The sequence below is a fragment of the Pan paniscus genome, chromosome X (assembly GCF_029289425.2).
Source record: "Pan paniscus chromosome X, NHGRI_mPanPan1-v2.0_pri, whole genome shotgun sequence".
NCBI classification, from domain to species: Eukaryota; Metazoa; Chordata; class Mammalia; order Primates; family Hominidae; genus Pan; species Pan paniscus.
Window position 1 is genome coordinate 54,212,602 of NC_073272.2, and position 21,154 is coordinate 54,233,755.

The 21,154-nt window shown below is 41.2% G+C and overlaps 1 protein-coding gene and 1 pseudogene across 1 annotated transcript; one reads left to right on the forward strand and one right to left on the reverse strand.

Moving 5' to 3' along the window:
* The first annotated feature begins 6,117 nt into the window (after positions 1-6,117).
* Positions 6,118-11,896, forward strand: LOC117977561 (X antigen family member 5). Its single transcript, XM_055106567.2, has 4 exons — positions 6,118-6,319; positions 6,821-6,926; positions 8,774-8,899; positions 11,874-11,896. The coding sequence occupies exons 1-4, from the start codon at positions 6,248-6,250 to the stop codon at positions 11,894-11,896; spliced, it is 327 nt and encodes a 108-aa protein (XP_054962542.1). The 5' UTR covers positions 6,118-6,247.
* A 2,323-nt stretch (positions 11,897-14,219) lies between these two features.
* Positions 14,220-20,843, reverse strand: LOC129395225 (X antigen family member 3-like; annotated as a pseudogene).
* Between the last annotated feature and the right edge of the window lie 311 nt (positions 20,844-21,154).

The window sequence follows — 21,154 nt, forward strand, 5'->3', positions numbered from 1 at the left end:
AAAACACATGGACACATGGGAGAAGCATCACACACTGGGCTTACTGGACTGCGGGGGTGGGAGGAGGGAGGGGGTCAGGAAGAATAGCTCGTGGATGCTGGGCTTAATACCAGGGTGATGTGATGATGTGTGCAGTAAATCACGGTGGCACATATTTACCTATGTAAGAAACCTGCACATCCCGCACATGTACCCCTGAGCTTAAAGTAAATTTTGGAAATAAAAAATGTCAATATTTCAGAATCCTTCTTTCCATGTGTTGGTCATTGTGTCATTTATCTAAGCATTATGGTGACATGAAAGCTGAGGCATAACAACAATTAGTATGATCAGCAATTTTTCAGGATTATGCCCCAGTATGATCTAACATCAACTACTAATATTGAATTGCATTTGACTCCTGGAAGTACTTAAGGAAAGTTGGTAAGAAAAAATATTCATCCTTGAAAATATTTTTTAAATTTGTATAAATTGGATCAACACTGAATACCACAGATGTCACTGTCACTGGATGCTAATGAAGTACATAATGGACCCATGAGACACAATCAATAATAAAGGGGGAAATAAAAGGGAACATATCAAAGCACTGTCAGACGAGTGCAGAAGCACACACATGGTCACACCTGCAGCTGCAGAAAGACATGGTAGGAAGTAAAGCCCCACAACTCATCAGCCTTCCTTCTCACCAGCTCATGAGTTCACAAATGAGTTTGCTGAGGGTCAAATGCCCACAGTAAAACTGACCAATTTAAACATCACTGAGTGCCATTTCAAGCATTATGTAGAAAGCTACAGACAACAGTGAACTTATTCTGAGCAAATCTTAATCCATCATCTTCACAGATGGCTATAGAAATGGCCTGTAAACATTTTATCTGATAACCACTAAAGTAATGACGTTCAAACTCTTTTATGACAACGTGTGAGAAATACACAGTTTATATATAGTCAACTAGGCAAATAAATATATGTATGTACGTGGAGATGTGTAGTGTATTTGTATATTCTATATACAGTGAACGCTATTTAGTAATTTATCTCCATTCTTTAAAATGCTGTTTGTGGCTGACAACATTCATCTTATGATCCACTATGGATTAAAAACCAGTTTAGAAATGATTACAGCTTTTTCAGAGAACATCCCCCATGGTTGATAAATGTTGCTATAGAATATATGCAAATATACATGAGAACCCAATTTTGTCCACCTCCTTTGCAATTCAGTGTTTTTAGACAAAAATGTCATCTTTGATATGGGCCACAAAGGCTACTACAAAATATACAATTACTGATGAAATGTGTGTTTCATCTGCAGATATCAGTATCTGTTTTGCACAGGTGAAGTCTTACTTGGAGAAGTGGGAACTCACAGGCAAAAGGAACAGAAAGTACATGTGACTTCTTGTCCTCTTGATATCATGTGGAGGCTTTGCTTGGGCTGCAGCATAGCTGAATGTCATGCATTGCATGCATTCACAGGGAGGTCCCTGTGTGACCTCCATTCCCCTACTGTGCCCCCATTTTATGAAGCAAGTGGGAGAGCTACACTGAAAATGGTAGGTAGTAAATAATTTGGCCTCAACCACCAAGCAATCTGAGCTCACGTGACAGCGTTTACTCTGGTACCCTGAAACTTGCCAGCTGCTCAGAATCTGTAGACTTTGTCCCACCCACCCACCATCCTGTGGAAATCTATGTTTGGTCATAGATTCCCATGTATGGAGGATGGGAAGCTCTGGTCATGTGGGAAATTGAGCCCTCCCACAGGTAGACCGGCTGTGTTGCTCCCAGCTCTGTTTCCTCCCTTAGCAGCTAGAGAGTTGCTAGGGTCATGTATCAGGCAACTCTTCTTGTCTCTACAGTGTCTTTCATACTTTCTGCTGCTTCCTGTTTGTCACAAGGACTCTTTCACAACTTTCCCAATCCCAATCCTAATATGATCCTTTGAACTCATCCAGCAGGTCTGGAGTTATGGCCCACAGGAATGGCAGCGGGAAGTTCAAATTTGGCAAGAAATTCAAGCCTGCTCTTTGAGGCTGGAGTGAGGCCACTCAGGAATCATTAAAGTCCAGGTCTGCATGTGATGGTTAATATTAAGTGTCAACTTGATTGGATCGAAGGATGCAAAGTATTGTTCCTGGGTGTGTCTGAGAGTGTGCTGTCAAAGGAGATTAATATTTGAGTCAGTGAACTGGGAGTGGTAGACCCACCCTCAGTCTGTGTGGGCACCATCTAATAATCAATTGCCAGCGCCACTAGAACAAACCAGGCAGAAGAACATGGAAAACTAGACTTGCTGAGTCTTCCAGCCTCCAACTATCTCCGGTGCTGCATGCCTCCTGCCCTCGAACAACAGACTCCAGGTTCTTCAGCTTTTGGACTCTTGAACTTACACCAGTGATCTGCCAGGGGCTCTCGGGCCTTTGGACATAGACTAAAGGCTGCAATGTTGGCTTCAATACTTTTGAGGTTTTGGAACTCGGACTGCCTTCCTTGCTCCTCAGGTTGCTGATGGCCTATTGTGGGACTTCACCTTGTCACCATGTGAGTCAATACTCCTTAATAAACCTTACTTCATATATACATCTATCCTATTAGTTCTGTCCTACAGATCCCTAACTAATACAGCATGAAACACTACCATCCAGCCATCTGATGGCATGACCATTTGCTAAATAGTTGCTCACAAAACGTCTGAGCCCAGAAATCACTATCTCCCATTCTGTGAGCACTTCTGAGTGCACTATATTAAAAACTGGAGTTAATAAGAAGCAAAAGAAAGTAAAATTTAATAATGATAGTGTCCATGCCAAGAAAGAATAAAAAAAATAAAAGGTAAATTAAATAAGAGATTATGATTATAACTGCTCTCGCTTTTAAAAAAAATATATTTAAAACACCATGATTCCTACTCAAGTTGCTTTTGAGAGACACAGAGAGACTGAGCAACCTTTCTTTTCCAGCTCAAGGTATTTCCCTAAAAGAAGGCCAGCTGCATGAAATATATAGGCGTCATTTTAGCAATATATCTTAATTTATTTATAAAGGGCTACATTCTGATCAGGACACCCTTCCTATCCTTCCCTTCCATATAATATTTCCCACATTAAACTGCTAAAGAATACAAAAGTAATAAGAACAGGAATCATGCGCACAGCTTGCTGTCTACATTGAGAGTTCATACTCCACTGGCTTCATCAACATAACTTTACTAATACAGCAATCTCTTGCCTAGGAAAATAAAAGTTTCAAAGAACGTTACTGTTCATTTCAGCAACTGCCTGAAAGATCCATCAACTCTTCAGTCAAAAGTGTCAAATGACATTTTTCAATCCCAAAACTCATTGAACTGTTGCCTAAAAATCTTTGTCTTCTTGGCTCCACCAACCCTAAATCATTATGATTCCTACCTAACTCTAACCAAACAGTCCCCCACTTTAAAAGACCCACTGTACACCAGATTTCAAAATCAGAATAAATATACTTAAATCCCTTCAACATCTGATGTGCTAGTGCCTCAGTCGAGGTAGTGCTCTCCCTTACAGCATTATGCAAATAATGTCAGCCCTGTCATATGAACAGGCTATTTGGCTGATATTTGGAGAGTACAGCATATGATCCATTTAGTCACCACTGCTTTGCATCATGTCACAGTAGACTGCGCCTAGATCCTGTCATCAATATGTATGTATATTTCTGAATCAAAATACATGATCTGAATGACCTACAGGTATATTCAGGCAAATCAGTCACTAGCCCAGAGATTTAAATGTGCAATAACACATCCTCCCAAAAAAAACTAAGCATGTGTGAATATATTTAGTCTGCAGAAGAGTTTATTCCATTACATTCATTAGAAGCATGGCAGAAAACTGAGAACCAGAGGAAAAAAGTGACTAATCAAAGCATGTATAAAAATTGGTCAAGGTGGGATGATAGCTTGAGCCCAGGAATTCAAGACCAGCATGGCATCAGACTGAAACAACGTTCTAAAAAATAAATTAATTGCTCAGGTGTGGTGTTCGCACCTGTAGTACCATCCACTTGAGAGGCTTCAGCATGAGGATTATTTGAGCCCAAGAGACCCAGACTTCAGTGAGGTATGGTCATGCCACTGCCATCCAGCCTGGGCGAGAAAGCCATACCCCGTCTGAAAAAAAAATTTATAAATAAAGATATAAAAATAGTTTATTTCTTTCACAACAGGCTTTTCTGAGACACATCTTCCATTAAGGGTGACATAGGACTGTGTGTTCCCAACGTTTCTCAATGCATGAGATTGTTTGGGCAAAGAAAAACAAATGCTCTCTTAAGTCCCTTTATTTCCACTACAAACACCCTGTGGATGCGAGTACGAGAACAGCAGGAAAACCACGGTCAGCCTGCAAGTGGCAGACTCAATGGGCATGCTCCCTGCTAAGCAAGTTCCGGCTGCCCATGTGCCTTGCTGTCTGTCTTCTATCCCCGCAGAGCTGTGGAAGGAAACGTCATGACTTCTTTCTTGCCAACTATGACACAGCGGGTAGGTCAGCAGACCAGTCCTCCCAGAAGTTGAAGTGTCAGTGAGTGTGAGGGAAAGCAGAAGGGCTTCCCGTGGGTTGGACCACTCGGTCCATGGCCTCATATAGGTTGTCATCCTTCTACTAAAAGGCAGCGACATCACCATGGCCTTGCTGTTGTGGGGTCCTGGGCAGGGGAGGAAGTAAGGGCATAGAGGGGAGGAGGGTCAGATGAACACGGAATGAGTTGAAGGGTGACATTATTTGCAGTATTTCAGTCTCAGAGGCATAAAAAAACCACACAGAGAGGATGGATTCCAAAGTCCTTAGTGGGGACCTTGGAAGGAGCAGAGAACAGGGCACGGGGGGACACTGAAGGGACAGTGCAGCGCTTAAGGCAAGAGGCGACCTCACTGCGCATGCTCCTTGGGTGCCTCCTTAGTGCGCATGTTCATTGGGCGCCTTGCCATTGGCCCTTCGCCCACCCGGGAGCTGTGATCCTGCACCTCGGGTCCCTGAGGTCTGGATTCTTTCTCCCCTACTGAGACGCAGCCAGTAGGTCCACAGGCCGATCCAACTGGGAGTTGAAGTGTGAGTGAGAGTGCGGAGGAGCCAGCGGGCTTCTGGAGGGTCGGGGCGCGTGATTGGTGACTCCGAGTGAGAAGGGCCTTGATGTCGTCGTCCTTCTCATGCGGCCCCGCAGCTATGGGCCTTCTTGTCTTGTAGGGGTCAGGACGAAGGAAGAAGGAGGGCTTCGGAGTGGGACGGGGGTTAGGTGAAGCTGGGGCAATGCTGGGGTGCTGTTGGCGGTATTCCAGTCCCAGAAACGCCTGGAACTCCCAACAGAGGACAAATTCCAGACTCCTCAAGGGGCATCAAGGCTGGAATGTCGTGGGCGGTAAGGAAGGGGCCTAGAAAGTGGGAACACTCCGGACTGGTGACCGCCACCCCAAGGTTTGTATAACGAACCGCAGAGGTGCCCGCCCGGTGAGGACTGCCCAGTGCTATGTGGCAACTTCTCAACTCCATCTTGGAAGTTCGAATGGGTGGAAGGGGCTATGCATTCCAACAAAACTCGATTTTAGGGGGGAAACGGGCCTAGCAAATGGGTGTGTGACAAAAGCCATGGGCACTTTAATTTTAATTCTCAAGCTGTATTTTCCTAAATGTCTCACGATGGAGAGTCCAATTGTGAAACCAAACCTCATTGGAAATACCGTGTGTCTCTTGCCATAAGCCCTAAGGATTGCTCAGCTAGCTTGACGAACATAAGTGGCTGTACAAGTACTCGATTCAGAAGGCATACACACTTATACATGCCCTCTGACTTACTTTTCAATGTCTTACCAAATTTTTAAAAATTGCAAGTTAGCATTTGGCCATGGAAGTGCTCAAGTGTGGTATACACTCAGGTGCATTTTAACAATCACAGTATTCTGGTTTTTGCTTTGGTTTGGTTTGGTTTTTTTGAGACAGAGTTTTGCTCTTGTTGCCCAGGCTGGAGTGCAATGGTGCAATCTCGGCTGGCTGCAACATTCGCCCCCCGGTTCAAGTGGTTCTCCTGCCTCAACTTCCCGAGTAGCTGGGATTACAGGTGCTCGCCACCACACCCAGCTACGTTTTTGTATTTTTAGTAGAGACGGGGTTTCACCATTTTGGCCAAGCTGGCCTCGAGCTTCTGACCTCAGGTGATCCATCCCCCTCAGCCTCCCAAAGTGCACACTATTCTGTTTGCAGACTGAAATATGAGTTGGCGAGGAAGAAGATATAGACCAAGACGATGTTTACGACTTGCTCAGCTGGTTGGGCCTATGCTTGTGAGTGACTTCACATTCGATTTTTTTCTACTAGCAGAAATTTTTTTGTGTGGTAGTTATTGTTGAACTAGTATAGATACACTGATAAAGGTCTCCCATGTTGATAAAAAATGATCATGGCATCTCATGAAGGAAAGAGTAACCCAAGAAGGCTACATACTGTTTTTGCCTGGATGTGTGAACTTGTGTTCCTCGATTTCACTGGTGATTTCCTCTTCATGCTTATTCATAGCACATTACACCCATTCAACCCAACATAAATTAAAATGGCTTCCAACGCCATTGAGGGTAACGGTCTCAGAGTAACCTCTCTATGGGAACAGTAACTTAATGAAGAATAAGTATGTGGAATCGTTTTGGGATAGTGTAGGAGCATGTCTTTAAACATGCATATGATCAGAAGTATCTGTGTAATCTGTATATTCATATTATTGACATGCATTGATAAGAAAAATTTTTTATCTGCACACACACACACCACCACCCCCGCCCTTGTCTCAGGAGCCCAGTGTGCCAGAGCCTCAACAAGAAGAACCACCAACTGAAAGTCAGGATCATACACCTGGTCAGAAGAGAGAAGAAGATCAGGGTGCAGCTGAGATTCAAGGTGCTGGGAAGGGAAAGAAAGAATGCCTATGGGGGGAGGAGGCCTGTGTGTGCATCACGCCTTATGCCATGACCAGTAACAGGAGGAAAGAAAGCAATAGGAAAGGATCTCAAACATTTGCCGAGAGTTTTGCAAGAGGCTGGAAATGTGATGGGTATAGTTTGCAGCTTCCTGCAGTCCCCGGATATGATGAATCTTCTCTTTTTCTTTGAGATGCATTTTGTATGCTTGAAAATATAGTCCTTCCTAAATCAGATGAAACCGTTTAATTGGTTGTATAAAAATGTACATTATTTCACCAGTTTAACTTGATATTCTTAGGATGTTGCAGTGAGATCCTCTCAGCCATGGTGTTCACAGTGTTGTAAGCACCCTTCGATAGCATGTGGGGTGCCAAGTCACCCTACCATATAACATCCCAAATAAAGCCCATTTGCAAAGGGATGTTAACCTCATTTTATAAATAAGAAAACTGAGGCCGGGTGTGGTGCCTCACCCCTGTAATCCCTGCACTTTGGGAGGCCGAGGTGGGCGGATCACTTGAGGTCAGGAGTTCGAGACCACCGTGGCCAATGTGGTGAAATCCTGTCTCTACTAAAAATATACGAATTAGTTGGGCATGGTGGCACACACCTGTAATCTCAGCTACTAAGCAGGCTGAGGCAGGAGAATTTCTTGAGCCCGTGCGGCGGAGGCTGCAGTGAGCCAAGATCTCGCCACTGCACTCCAGCCTTGGTGACACAGCGAGACTCCATCTCAAAAAATAAAAATAAATAAATAAGAAAACTGAGGCTCAGAGATAGAGGCTTACCAAGAAAACTTGACTCATGGAGAAGGAATTCATATTTTGTTCCAAGGTGTGCATTCTTCCTGCCATCTATTTTAGAAAATGTGAATGATTTTGCTTAAAAATGCTTAATACTCAAATGTGTCTGTACTATAAGGTACTTCAATATTGGCTCAGGACAAAGCGCAGTTCAGTGAAACAGGATAGCAACTCCAGAAAAGAGGTCAATGAATGACAGCCACTGTTTCCTTTGATGTACATTTTTGACAACATGTTTCGTAAAAGGTGGATAATTCAGGATGTTGGCGTGCAGGTAACTGTGTTAATAGGATATGGAAGGGGCTTTTAAAAGTTGTTTCAATATTTTTATAATTAGAAAACTCCAAGTAGGATAAGATTATCGTGAAACAGAAATTGTTTTCTCAACGGATAGCATTTTCAAACTAATCAGAGCCAGAATTTGGGCCATGGATTATTTTAGCAATTCACTGTTAAGGGGTTTCCAGAATATGACTGTCAACAATGCTCATTAATTTCTTTGCACTTCAGTTCCCATACTCTCACTGGAAGACAGTGATTTTGCTGTTATATTTCGTACTTTTTTTCTTAATGACATTCATGTATGGAAAGTCACATATAGGGCCTTTGGACCTAAGAATTACTTTAATAAAGTTTAACCCCAACATTTTCAAGATACCTCAACAGGGGATGAGTGTCAGGACCATAAGATTTGTCATAAGCTCACCAATACATTGATCTAATCCTTCAGAAAATTACATTTAAGTTATGATTAAAATGCTATCCGTGAGGCCGTCTTCAGTTTTCCTAGGTAGCTGTGTGTTTATAATACACATTAGTAAAGTATGGGAAATGTAGGTGTGCTGAGACTTATCCTCAGATTGTCATTTAAGATAAGATATCATAATACAGGAAAACAAACATTTATTACCACAGTAGCCTCTAGGCTTTTATTGCACAACACTAAGGAAAAGAATAGGATCATCTCCTTATTTATCATTCTGGTTTGGCTGCTCCAGTCCATATCCTTGGTATTTTTCAGTGCCTAACCTGGAAGCTGATCTCCAGGAGCTGTCTCAGTCAAAGACTGGGGATGAATGTGGAGATAGTCCTGATGTCCAGGGGAAGATTCTGCCAAAATCAGAGCAATTTAAAATGCCAGAAGGAGGTATGTTATCCATTAAGATTCAAAATTATGTGCTTTCTGTATTACACAATATTATACTTTTGATAATAAAAGGAGAGAATATTACTGCCCCTTTAGAAATAGAGTTCAAACGCAGACTTTCTTTGGAAGGTAATTCAGACCCCAGAAGCCTGACTGCAAAGCTGAAACACTATCAGATACAGACACAAATTGGGTGAAAGCCATATTGAACCATCAAATAGGAAAGCATTTTCTTACTTCTGATTATAACCAACAGCTAACAATTTTCAGATTATTTTGTAATTTCTGCTTTTCACAAATATATAATACACTCGTAATACCTCTTTGTGTGAAATATGCTGATCCCTGAAGAAGATTCTAGTACCAGCTCTAACATAATTTGTGAGATTCTGGACAAATCACATAAATCCTACACCCATTTTTGCTTTTATTGAAAGTAGTGAATGCACATCAGAGAGATTAAAATCCATTTCATTGCTGATTTCTACATGCTCTGGTTCTGTTGGAGAGAATACAAAGATATTCGGATTTTCATGATTTGTTTATCATAACGATCAGCTTCAGTCCAATTGTAATATCTGAGTTGAGATTTCATTGCTCCTAAGAAAACGAGCAGGCACTCTGCTTGATGTTTGTTTTTCCATAAGGAGACCTTCGTGAGTGTTCTTGGATTTTGTCAAATCCTCAATTCTCTCAGGCTCTTAAACAACTATTGTTTCATTTATTTTTGTTTGTTTTTGTTTTGTTTTTTTCGGACGAGGTCTCGCTCTGCCGCCCAGGATGGGGTCCAATCTTGGTTCACTGTGACCTCCGCCTCCTGGGTTCAAGCGATTCTCATGCCTTAGCCTCACATGTATTTGGGATTACAGGTGCGTGCCACCACGCCCAACTAACTTTTGTATTTTTAATAGAGACGGGGTTTCACCATGTTGGCCAGTCTGGGCTCGAACTCCTGACCTCAAGTGATCCACCTGCCTTGACCTCCCAAAATGCTGGGATTACAGGTGTGAACCACCTCCCTCACCGGACCCAATGATTGCATTTGCAGGAACCTACAACATTCAGACCATACATTCAGACCATTCCCGCAGTGAAGCCTTGAATGACTGAATAATAAAATGGAAAGAGACAGTCAAGTTTTTGTGGCCCATGAAGTAGGGAACATGCATGTAGGTCAGTGATGCTCAAAATGGTTGGAAGATGCCTGCGCTAAGCATGCTCCCTACCCTTCTGTCAATCGTCATGAGCTACTGTGTGTAATTAGATTGAAGACACATATGGTAACCTCTAAACATATCAGAGGTTATATATTACAGGTTTCTGCCTTGAGTCATCAGATGATATGATTTAAAGGTCAAAGACTATAACGTACTAAGTCCTGAGTAGTCCACGTAAGTATCTTTTACACATGTTTTCCAAATTGCTGACTTAATTAGAAGAACTTCTGAATTTAAAGGATGCACTGCATTTTTAGGGGAGAAATTATCTAAATGTTTTACTCCACACTTCTGAACCACTCCATTAGACTAATTACATCAATAGATAGTTTGTAGACGATTTCCAGGAGCCTACTGAACAAGCCTCAGTTGTATTCTTAGGACAGTCATAGCGTTAAATGCATATCTTATTAAAATAGATAACAAATTACATGATACAAGAAAATAATACTAAGACATAAAAAATAATAAAAGAGTCACAGAATAAACTTAAGGGAAAAGGAAGCAGGCAGTAAATGAAAGGTATGAATCATTAACAAAAGGAAAACTAATCCAAAAGTAATACATTTAATAGATCGTACTTTTGAGAAATAGGTAGGAAGACAGCATCCAGTAGATTAAACAATCTTGAAAAAAATGGAAAAAGCACAACATGGAATATGAACAAGACCCAGATATTGAATGTAAGGCATAATTGAAAGTGAATACATTCTTAAACACTAATATTTTCAGAGTATGGATGAAATGGTTGACATGCTAGGGATGCCTACATTATTTAATATGTCCCTGCAATACCTGAATATCTGAACGCCACAAAGACTGTGCATGAACTTGTGAAATTTGCTAGTCGTCCCTCAAAAACAGTTACTTTTAGAAGCAAATATTTAGCTTTTCCAGATGTCTTACTCTCCGTTTTCATTTCCCTCTCCATCCATTTCTTCTTTTTTTTCCACACTGGTTATGATATATAACCCTTTCACATTTTAATATCAATCATGATCTTGATACCTTAAAACTTATATGACCATTTAATTAATTGTACAAACGGGAATAGTTTCCAGTGAAAAAAGTGTCATTATTCATATGGACATGAGGACTATAGGTGAAAACTGGATGCAAATGGTTAGTGTATGTTAAAAAAGAACAAAGAAGGGTAAACTAGCTCAAAGCAATATCACAGCACTTCTTCACGATAGAGAAAAAACAAATGCAATACTGGCCTTTCTATTCATTCCACTTATGTATTTCCTAATGTGACATTAACTGTTTTCTCAAAAGATAGTTTTCAGACTATTTGTAGGAACCTATTGGACATTCAGACCATACTCTCAAGCCAAAACTTTAAATTATGCATTTTTTCTGGAGGAATTTTTTTTTCAGAAATTCCTTCTGTTTCTTAGGTTTTTTGTGTTCTCGTTGTATTTTGAGTAAACTCTACACAATGTTTGCCATCTACTTTAAGCCCCTTTTGATAGATTCACTTGATTTAATGTGATCTGACCTCAGACTGTCTTTTGGTTTCCTTCTAGCACTAAAAGCAGGGTGTGTTTTAAAAATGTTGCTAATGTATATGTTTGGAAGTGTATCCTCAAAGTCTCTACAGAGGTCTAGTTGAATATTAGCCGTAGGGAGACTCTTCAGATTCTGGTTTTAGTCCACTGTATAAAACTAGACCTTTGGTGTCCTTTGCATACCTTTAATTTCATCTGAATACAGTTCTGCTAGTAATGTTCCCTCCTGTTATGTTTCTATTGCAGGGGAAGGGAAACCACAGCTTTAAACGAAGACAACCAAAAGAATGCAAACTGGATTTATCCGAGATATTTGACTTTTAAAAATCTCAATAAAGTTTTCCAGTTTTCTCCAAAGAAGTATCACACATCTTTTGTTCATTTATTCTCGCATATTAGACCCTATTGGAAATTTTGGCCAGGTGCAGTGGCTCATGCCTGTAATCCAAGCACATTGGGATGCTGAGGCAGGAGGATTGCTTGAGCTTGGGAGATTGAGACATGCTTGGGCAACATGGCAAAACCCGCTCTCTACAAAAATAAATGAATGAATGCATGAATATATGCATATATGTATGTAGGTGTAGTCCCAGCTACTCTGGAGGCTGAGGTGGGAGTATCCCTTGAGCCTAGGAGGTCAAGGATGCAGGTAGTCATGTTCATGCCACTGCAACTCCAGCCTGGGTGAATGAGACTCTGTCTGAATAAAAAATCGTATCATTTTTGCAACTTTGTATTCTGATTGAGCTGGTATACACGTGTGATATTGTGAAATATATATATTTGGTCCTGGACCCTGCTTACTGTCATACAACTCCTACAGGTTTTAGAATCGCCTCATAGTGACGTCTTTTTGTATGCTAGTGAGTTGACCATTGACTGGCAGCTCCTAGGTAGCTCTAGGATAGGGGATTAGAGGGTTGGCACTTTCAGCCACATCCCCAACCTTCAGGACGGAGAGGGGCTGAAGGTTAAGTTGATTGCCAATGGCGGGCCAACAGTTTAGTCAGTCATGCCTATATAATGAAAACCTCCATCAAAACCCAAAAGGACAGGGTTCATAGAGCTTCTGCCTAGCGGAACACATGGAGGGTAGCATGCCCGTAGAGGCCATGGAAGCCCCCTGCCTCTTCCTTCTATTCCTTCCCCTATGTATCTCTTTATCTGCATCCTTTGTTAGGATATCCTACTTTCCACAAAATATGTGAGAATTCCCCAGGCTGTAGAGCTGGATGAAAGAACTACAGCCTAGGCAGAAGAAAGGGGAAAGCAACTAGGGCAACTTGCTGAAGCAAAATTACTTGGATCCTACCTACACTGTCTCCTTACAGGCGATGGCATGACATAGCCATGGGTGTAAGAGCCATCCTGCCTCTCACACACTGGCCTTGAGATGGTGGGCAGGATACTTACATCCTGTGGGACTGTTTCTCCATTTTAAAGTTGAAATTAGAATATTTAGACTAAATACTTGCTATGAAGAATAAATGAAATAACATACAATGCAGGCATTACATTGCAGAAAAATTTACTAGTTATCTTTCCTTAATCCCTTTAAAATTTCAAATGTTTTCATTCCATTTTTCTTTACAACTACACCTCTAGTATGTGATAACTGCTTTGGAATTGCAAGTAGGAATATCAATCTACCTTTTTAAATGCATTTGACTTCAGAAACTGATTTGATGTAAATATGTAAATTAAATAGCAGTGTAGCTGGCATCAGACATGGCATTGATTCTGAAGTTGATTTGTAAATAACCGAGGTGTGACAAGGCCAACCCTATGTCAGTACTATGTGCTGAAAACTTGTTTGGTGTGTGTGAAGCCATGAAGAATAAGTCTATTCCGGTCAGCCAACACCACAGAACTCAATATCATCGTGTGTCAAGAGCTCAGGCAGTCCCTAAGCAGCCCTGCGGTGGCTAATGGGGCCACAAGGATCACCAGTGCAGTTGTAATTTTGGCTTGTCATATATTCATAGATTTGGCAGGTAAAAGACAATGAGCCCAAATGGATCAAAGTGGTTGATTACTTGCAGACTCAGCAAAAGCAAGATTAACATCGTGTCAGCACTGTGTCCCTAGGCCTACAGTACCACACTGAATTGGAGTTACTCAGTGACAGCACAGATGGTGGGTCTCTCTGCCTGTGAGGAGCCCACAGTCATAGCATAAGGCCAATTTTGAAACCACACTGAATCCTGAACCCCAGATCACACCTGACCGAGTTGCAACTATGGGACAGCAGGGGTGACCCAGCTCCCGAACATCTCACACAGAACACCTTAGGGATGTCATCCATGCTTGTGAGGAGGAGGAACCTGTGTCAATGACTACCCTGAACTGGCTGCCTGCTGACAGCTCCCGTAAACCAAAGATGCAAATCAGTTGTTTGGACTGGACAAGGAACCTTAGAGGGAAAGGTCCCTTAGTGGGAGGCCACACTGGGGGCCTTGGCCAGCTCCTACCTGACGAATGTATGTCCTGCTGCGGGTGCCCTAACAAGGGTAAAGTCTTGTTGTCCAGGGATATCACCTGTGCCCTCTGGGATTGTTCTTACCTATATGCCCTGACTATCCCATCACTGCCTCATCCCTGGAAGGCATTCACATCAGCTTCAGCTTCCTGTCCATAGTTGCGCTGAGCCTGAAATGCTGGCTTGGGCTGGATAAAAATGGTTAATACAGAATCTTAGTTAGGAAGTCACCTGCCTTTGTCAGATGGACCTTCAGCATTAATAGGATTCGTATAAGATGGATGTGATGGGAAATTTGATGTGTCAACTTTGCTACGCCACGATGCCTGAGAAATGTTCACTTTGACCACAGTAGATGTATCCATGAAGTGTTTTCTTTACATGAAAACTAGCATTTAAATCAGCAGACTTTGGGTAAACCTAATTGCCCTACCCAATGTGGGTGGGCCTCCTCCAGTTCCTTGAAGGCCTTCAGAGAAGAAGACAGGGGTCCTCCACAAGATGAAGAAATTCTGCCTCCACACTGCCCTCGATTTGAGCTCTCATATCACCTCTTCCCCGCGTCTCCAGCCTGACATCCTGCTCTGTGAGATTTGGACTTGCCAGTCGCAACACTTCCATGGGCTAGGTCTTCAAACTCAGTCTCTCTCTCTCTCTCTCTCTCTCTCCACCCACCCACCCACACGTGCACACACACACACACACACACACACACGTGCACGCGCAATGAGGAACCCTAACCAATAGGCTGCATATGTCTGGGACCCTTAAAGGGCATAACTGAGATCAGTACTGCAGGTTGGTCTCACTCTGCTGCATGGCTCCTAAAGCAGAGGCCTGTGGCATTCCCCTCCCACCCTCTGCAGACTGACATCCACGTGGCTCATCACTGTGACTTAGGGTTTGGTCATCCAACCATGTAGAGATCACTACAATTCCACAAGTGTTCCCTGCCCTCCTTCTGCATGTGAGGTCCTCTGAGATATTTTTAAGTCAAATGTCTAATACAAAACCAGTTTGCGTTCTTTCAGCTTGTATTCATTTAAACCTGCAGTTGCCTTTCACCTATAATAGAAGAACAACATTACTAGCAGAACTGTATTTAGGTGACATTCAAGGTATGCAAAGGACGCCAACGTTTTAGTTTCATACAATAGACAAAAACCAGAAGCCTATGAGTCACCCATTGGCTTACATGCAGTTAGACCTCTGTAGAGATTTTGAAGATAGATTTCCAAGCATATACATTATCAATACTTTTTAAACACACCCTGGTTTCTAGTGCTACAAGGAAACCAAAAGACAGTCAGAGGTCAGAACACTTTAAATCAGGTGAACCTATTAAAAAGTGGTTCAAAGTAGAAAGCAAACATTGTGTATACTTTTGCTAAAAATATAACCAACACACAAAAAAAGTTAAGAAACAAAAGGAATTTACAAAAAAATGTTTAATGCTTTAGCTTGAAACTATGTTCTGGATGTCCAATAGGCTCCTGGAAATAGTCTGAAAACTATCTTTTAAGAAAACAGTTTATTGCATTTGTTTTTTCTCTGTTGTGCAGAAGTGCGAAAGTGTTTCTTTGGGCTAGTTTACCCTTCTGCGGTTTTTAAGGTACAGTAATCATTTTCCCCAATTTTCACTTAAAGTGCTAATGTCAATATGAATACTGCCTTTTTACACTTGAAAGTATTCCCGTTTGTATAATTAATTATATGGTCACATTAGTTTTAAGCTATCACTATCATTCCTGATGTCAAAACGTGAAACCGTTATATATCATGAACAGTGTGGCCAAAAAGAAAAAGGAAATAGAGGGATAGGAAAATGGAAAGGACAGTAAGACATCTGGAGAAGCCAACCATTTGTTTCTAAAAGTAAGAGTTTTTGAGGGACAACTAGCAAATTTCAGAAGTTCTTCCAGTCTTCGCGATGTTTAGGTATTCACATATTATAGGGATATATTAAATAATGTATATGTGCCTAGCATATCAACCATTTCATCCATACACTGAAAATATTAGAGTTCAAGAACGTATTCACTTTCAGTTATAACCTAAATTCAATATCTGTGTCTTGTTCATGTTCCGTGTTGGCCTTTTTCCATTTTCTCCGAGTGTGTAAACTACTGGATACTCTATTCATAACTATTTCCCCCAAAAAAATCTTTTGAATTTGTTACTTTTGGATTCGTTTTCCTTTTACTAGTGATTCGTATCTGTCTTTTATTCATTTCCTCTTTCCTTTCCCCTTAGGTTTATTCTATTGCTCTTTTTTTTTATTTTTTATTCTTCTCCTTTATCATGTAATGTGTTGTCTATTTTAATAAGATGTGCATTTAGGACTATAATCTTCCTAAGCATACAGTTGAGGCTTCTTCAATAGGCTCCTGGAAATAGACTGAAAATTGTCTTTCTCTCTCTCTTTTTTTTTTTTTTTTTGAGACGGAGTCTCGCTCTGTCGCCCAGGCTGGAGTGCAGTGGCGCGATCTCGGCTCACTGCAAGCTCCGCCTCCTGGGTTCACGCCATTCTCCTGCCTCAGCCTCCCGAGTAGCTGGGACTACAGGCGCCCGCCACCACACCTTGCTAATTTTTTGTGTTTTGTTTAGTAGAGACGGGGTTTCACCGTGTTAGGCAGGATGGTCTCAATCTCCTGACCTCGTGATCTGCCCGCCTCGGCCTCCCAAAGAAAACTGTCTTTGTATGTAAATGGTCCAATGGAATTGTTCAGCAGTGTAGAGTCCAAACGTTTAGGTAATTTCTTCCCTAAATATGGAGTGCTCCCTTGAAATTCAGAAGCTCTTCTATTAACAGTCAGCAATTTGGAAAATATGTGTAAAAGATACTTATGTCGACTACTCACGAATTAGGACGTTATAGTCTTTGAACTGTAAGTCGTATCATCCGATGTCTCAAGGCAGAAACCTGTAATATGTAACCTCTGATATGGTTAGAGGTGATTCTATCATATGTGTCTTCAATCTAATCACACACAGTAGCTCATGAAGACTGACAGAAGGGCAGGGAGCATGCTTAGCACAGGCATCTTACACCCACTTTGAGCGTCACTGACCTACATGCATGCTCCCTACTACATCGGCCACAGAAACCTGACTGTCTCTTGCCATTTTATTATTCAGTCATTCAAGGGTTCACTGCGGGAAGGATTTAAAATACAATTATTCCTTAAGAACCAGAGAATTCAAAATTTAACAAAATCCAAGAACAGTCATTTAGGTCTCCATACAGGAAAACAAACATCAAGCAGGGTGCCCACTCTTTTTCTTAGGAACCATGAAATCTCAAATCAGATATTATAACTGGAGTGAAACAAATAATATCTTTGTATTCTATCCAACAGAACATGAAAATACAGAAATCAATCTTGAAACAGATTTTAATATATCTGATTTGCATTTACTATTTTCAATAGAAAAAGATGGATGTAGAATTTTTGGAATTCATCCAAAATCTCACAAATTATGTTAGATCTTGTACTAGAACCTCCTTCAGTACTCAGCATATTTCACACAAAGTGGTATTACAAATGCATTATGTATTTGTTTAAAGCAGAAATTAGAAAATCTGAAAATTGTTGGCTATTGGCTATAGTCACAAGTAAGAAAATGATTTCATATTTGATGATTCAGTATGGCTTTGACCCAATTTGTTTCTGTATCTGATAGTGTTTAAGTCTTCCAGTCAGGCATTTGGGGTCTGAACAACTTTTCAAAGAAAGCCTGCATTTGAATTGTGTTTTTAAAGGGGCAGTAATGTTCTCTCTTTTTATTATCAAAAGTATAATATTGTGAAAAACAGAAAGCACATAATTTTGCATCTTAATGGGTAGCATACCTCCTTCTGGCATTTTAAATTGCTCTGATTTTGGCAGAATTGTCCCCTGAACATCAGGACCATCTCCGCATTCATCCCCAGTCTTTGACTGAGACAGCTCTGGAGATCAGCTTCCAGGTCAGGCACTGAAAAATACAGAGGTTCTTGATTGAAGCAGGCAAACAAGAAAGACAAATAAGGAAATGATAATATTATTTTCCTCAGTGTTATGAAATAAAAGCCTGTAGACTACTGTGGTAATAAATGTGATGTAAAGATGTCACATTTTTGTTTTCCTATATTATGGAATCTTATCTTAAATGATAATCTGAGGATAAATCACACCACACCTACATTTCCCATACTTTACCATTGTGAATTATGAACAGTGAATATCGACTAAGAAATCTGAAGTCTGCCACATGGATAGAATTTTAATCCTAAATGAAATGCAGTTTTCTGAAGGATTAGATCAATGTATTGGCCTGCCTATGAGAAATCTTACAATTGTGACACCCATCCCTTGTTGAGGTAACTTGAAAATTATTTAGATAAATTAACATTATGCTTAGGTCTAAGGGCCCCATATGTAACCTTACATAAATGAATCACATTTAGAATAAAGTACCAAAAATAACAGGAAAATCATTATCTTCCAGTAAGGGTACAGGAGGTTGAGTGCAAATAAATTAGTGGTCATTGTTGACAGTCATATTCTGGAAACCTCTTAACAGTGAATTGCTAAAATAATCCATGGCCCAAATTCTGCCAGTGTTTAACGCAAAAATGCTATCTACTGAGTAAACAACTTCTGATTCAGGATAAACTTATGGTACTTTGAGTTTTCTAATTATGAAAGTGCTTCTACAACTTTTAAAAGCCCCTTCGAAATCATACTAATATAGCTACCTGTATGCCAGTGTCCTGAATTACCCACCTTTTGCCAAACATCCTGAAAAAATACAGAAAGATACCAATCAAAGAGTGGCTGTCATTTATTGAGCGCTTTTCTGGAGTTGCTATTCTGCTTCACTGAACTGTGTTTCGTCCTGAGCCAATACTGAAGTACTTTACAGTACACACACATTCGAATAGTAAGTATCTTAAGCAAAACCACTGACCTTTTCTTATTACAACATGGATAACACAAACCTTGGGACAAAATATGAATTCTGTCTCCATGAGTACAAAGGTTCTTGGTAAACCTCCATTTCAGAGCCTCAGTTTGCTTATTTATAAAATGGGGCTACCATCCTTATGCAAATGGGCTTTATTCAGGGTGTTATAAGGTAGGATGACTTGGCACTCCACATGCTGTTAAAGGGTGCTTACAGCACTGTTGACACAATGGCTTAGAAGATCATACAACAACATTCTAAGAAGAACAAATTAAACTAATGGCACACTGCATATTTATGCATAAAATTAAACTGCTTCATCTGATTTAGCAAGGACTGTATTTTCAAGTACACAAAAATATATTTCAAAGTTAGGAGAAGACTCGTTATATCCAGGGACTGCATGAAGCTGTAAACTGTACTCTTCACTTTTCCAGCCAACTTTCAGCAAATGTTTGCGATCCTTTCCTAATGTTTTCTTTCCTCCTGTTACCGGTCATGGCATAATGCATGATGCACACATAGGCCTCCTCCCCCCATAGACGTTCTTTCTTTCCCTTCCCAGCACCTTGAATATCAGCTGCACCCTGATCTTCCTTCTTCTGACCAGGTGTAGGATCCCGACTTTCAGTTGGTGGATCCTCTCGAGGCTCCTCATCACTGGGCTCCTGGGACCGTGGTTGTGTGTGTATAAATAAAAAGTTTTGGCCGGGCGCAGTGGTTCACGCCCAGCACTTTGGGAAGCCAAGGCAAGCAGATCACGAGGTCAAGAGTTCGAGACCAGCCTAGCAAACACAGTGAAACCTTGTCTCTACTAAGAATACAAAAATTACCCAGGCGTGGTGGCGCATGCCTGTAATCCCAGCTACTTGGGAGGCTGAGGCAGGAGAATCGCTTGAACACGGGAAGCGGAGGTTGCAGTGAGCCGAGATCACACCACTGCACTCCAGCCTGGGTGACAGAGCAAGACTCTATCTCAGGAAAAAAAAAAAAGTTTTGTTATAAATACATGTCAATAATGCAAATATACAGAATACATAGATATTTCTGATCATAAGTCTAAAGACATTTCTCCAACACTATTCCATATACTTATTATTCATAAAGTTATTCTTCCCACAGAGAGGTTACTCTAAGACAGAGTTACACTCAAGGGCTTTGGAAGGCAGTTTAATCTATGTTGGGATGGATGTGTGCAATCTGTTATGAATGAGCATACGGAGGAAGTCATGGGAAAAATCTGGGGAATCCATCCAGGCAAAATCAGAATGTAGGCTGGGCACAGTGGCTCAGGCCTGTAATCCCAGCACTTTGGGAGGCTGAGGCAGGCGGATTGCCTGAGCTCAGGGGTTCAAGACCAGCCTGGGCAACATGATGAAACTCCGTCTCTATTAAAATACAAAAAGAAATTAGCTGGGCGAGGCGGCGTGCACCTGTAGTCACAGCTGCTCGGGAGGCTGAGGCAGCAGAATTGCTTGAGCCCAGGAGACGGAGGTTGCAGTGAGCCGAGCCTGGGTGACAGAGCAAGACTCCGTCTCCAAAAAAAACACACACAACGTAATCCTCTTGGACCAGTCTTTCCTTCATGAGATGCCATGATCATTTTTTATCAGCTCGGAAGACCTTTAACAGTGTATGTATACTAGTTCAATGACACTATCACAAAAAAAAATAATTTCTGCTAATAGAAAACAACGAATGTTAAAGCACTCACGCATACTCCCAATCAGCTCAGGAGGTTGTAAACTTCGTCTTGGTCTCGGCCTACATGTTGATCTTCCTTGCCAAATTATATTTCACTCTGCAAAGAGAATACAGAACACTGTGATTGGGAAATGGCACTTGAGAGGATAGCTATATTTGAGCACTTCCATGGCCAAATGTTAACTTGTCACTTTTTTAAAGTTTGGAAATACTTTGAAGGTAAGTCCCAGGGCAAGTATAAGTTTGTGTGTCTTCTGAATAGAATGCTTGCACAATCACTTAAGGTGGTCAAGCTATCAATGTCTTAAGGCTCCTGGCAAGAGATACTGGATATCTCTGATGTGGTTTGGTTTCACAGCTGGAATTTCCATCATGGAGACATGTAGGAAAATAG

What these genes read in the sequence shown, in the direction of transcription:
- LOC117977561 (XM_055106567.2), top strand. Translation starts at nt 6,248, where the DNA reads ATGAGTTGGCGAGGAAGAAGATATAGACCAAGACGATGTTTACGACTT. An exon ending in AGCTGGTTGGGCCTATGCTT is followed by an intron (nt 6,320 to 6,820) that starts GTGAGTGACTTC and finishes CCCTTGTCTCAG; the next exon opens with GAGCCCAGTGTGCCAGAGCC. An exon ending in GGGTGCAGCTGAGATTCAAG is followed by an intron (nt 6,927 to 8,773) that starts GTGCTGGGAAGG and finishes GGTATTTTTCAG; the next exon opens with TGCCTAACCTGGAAGCTGAT.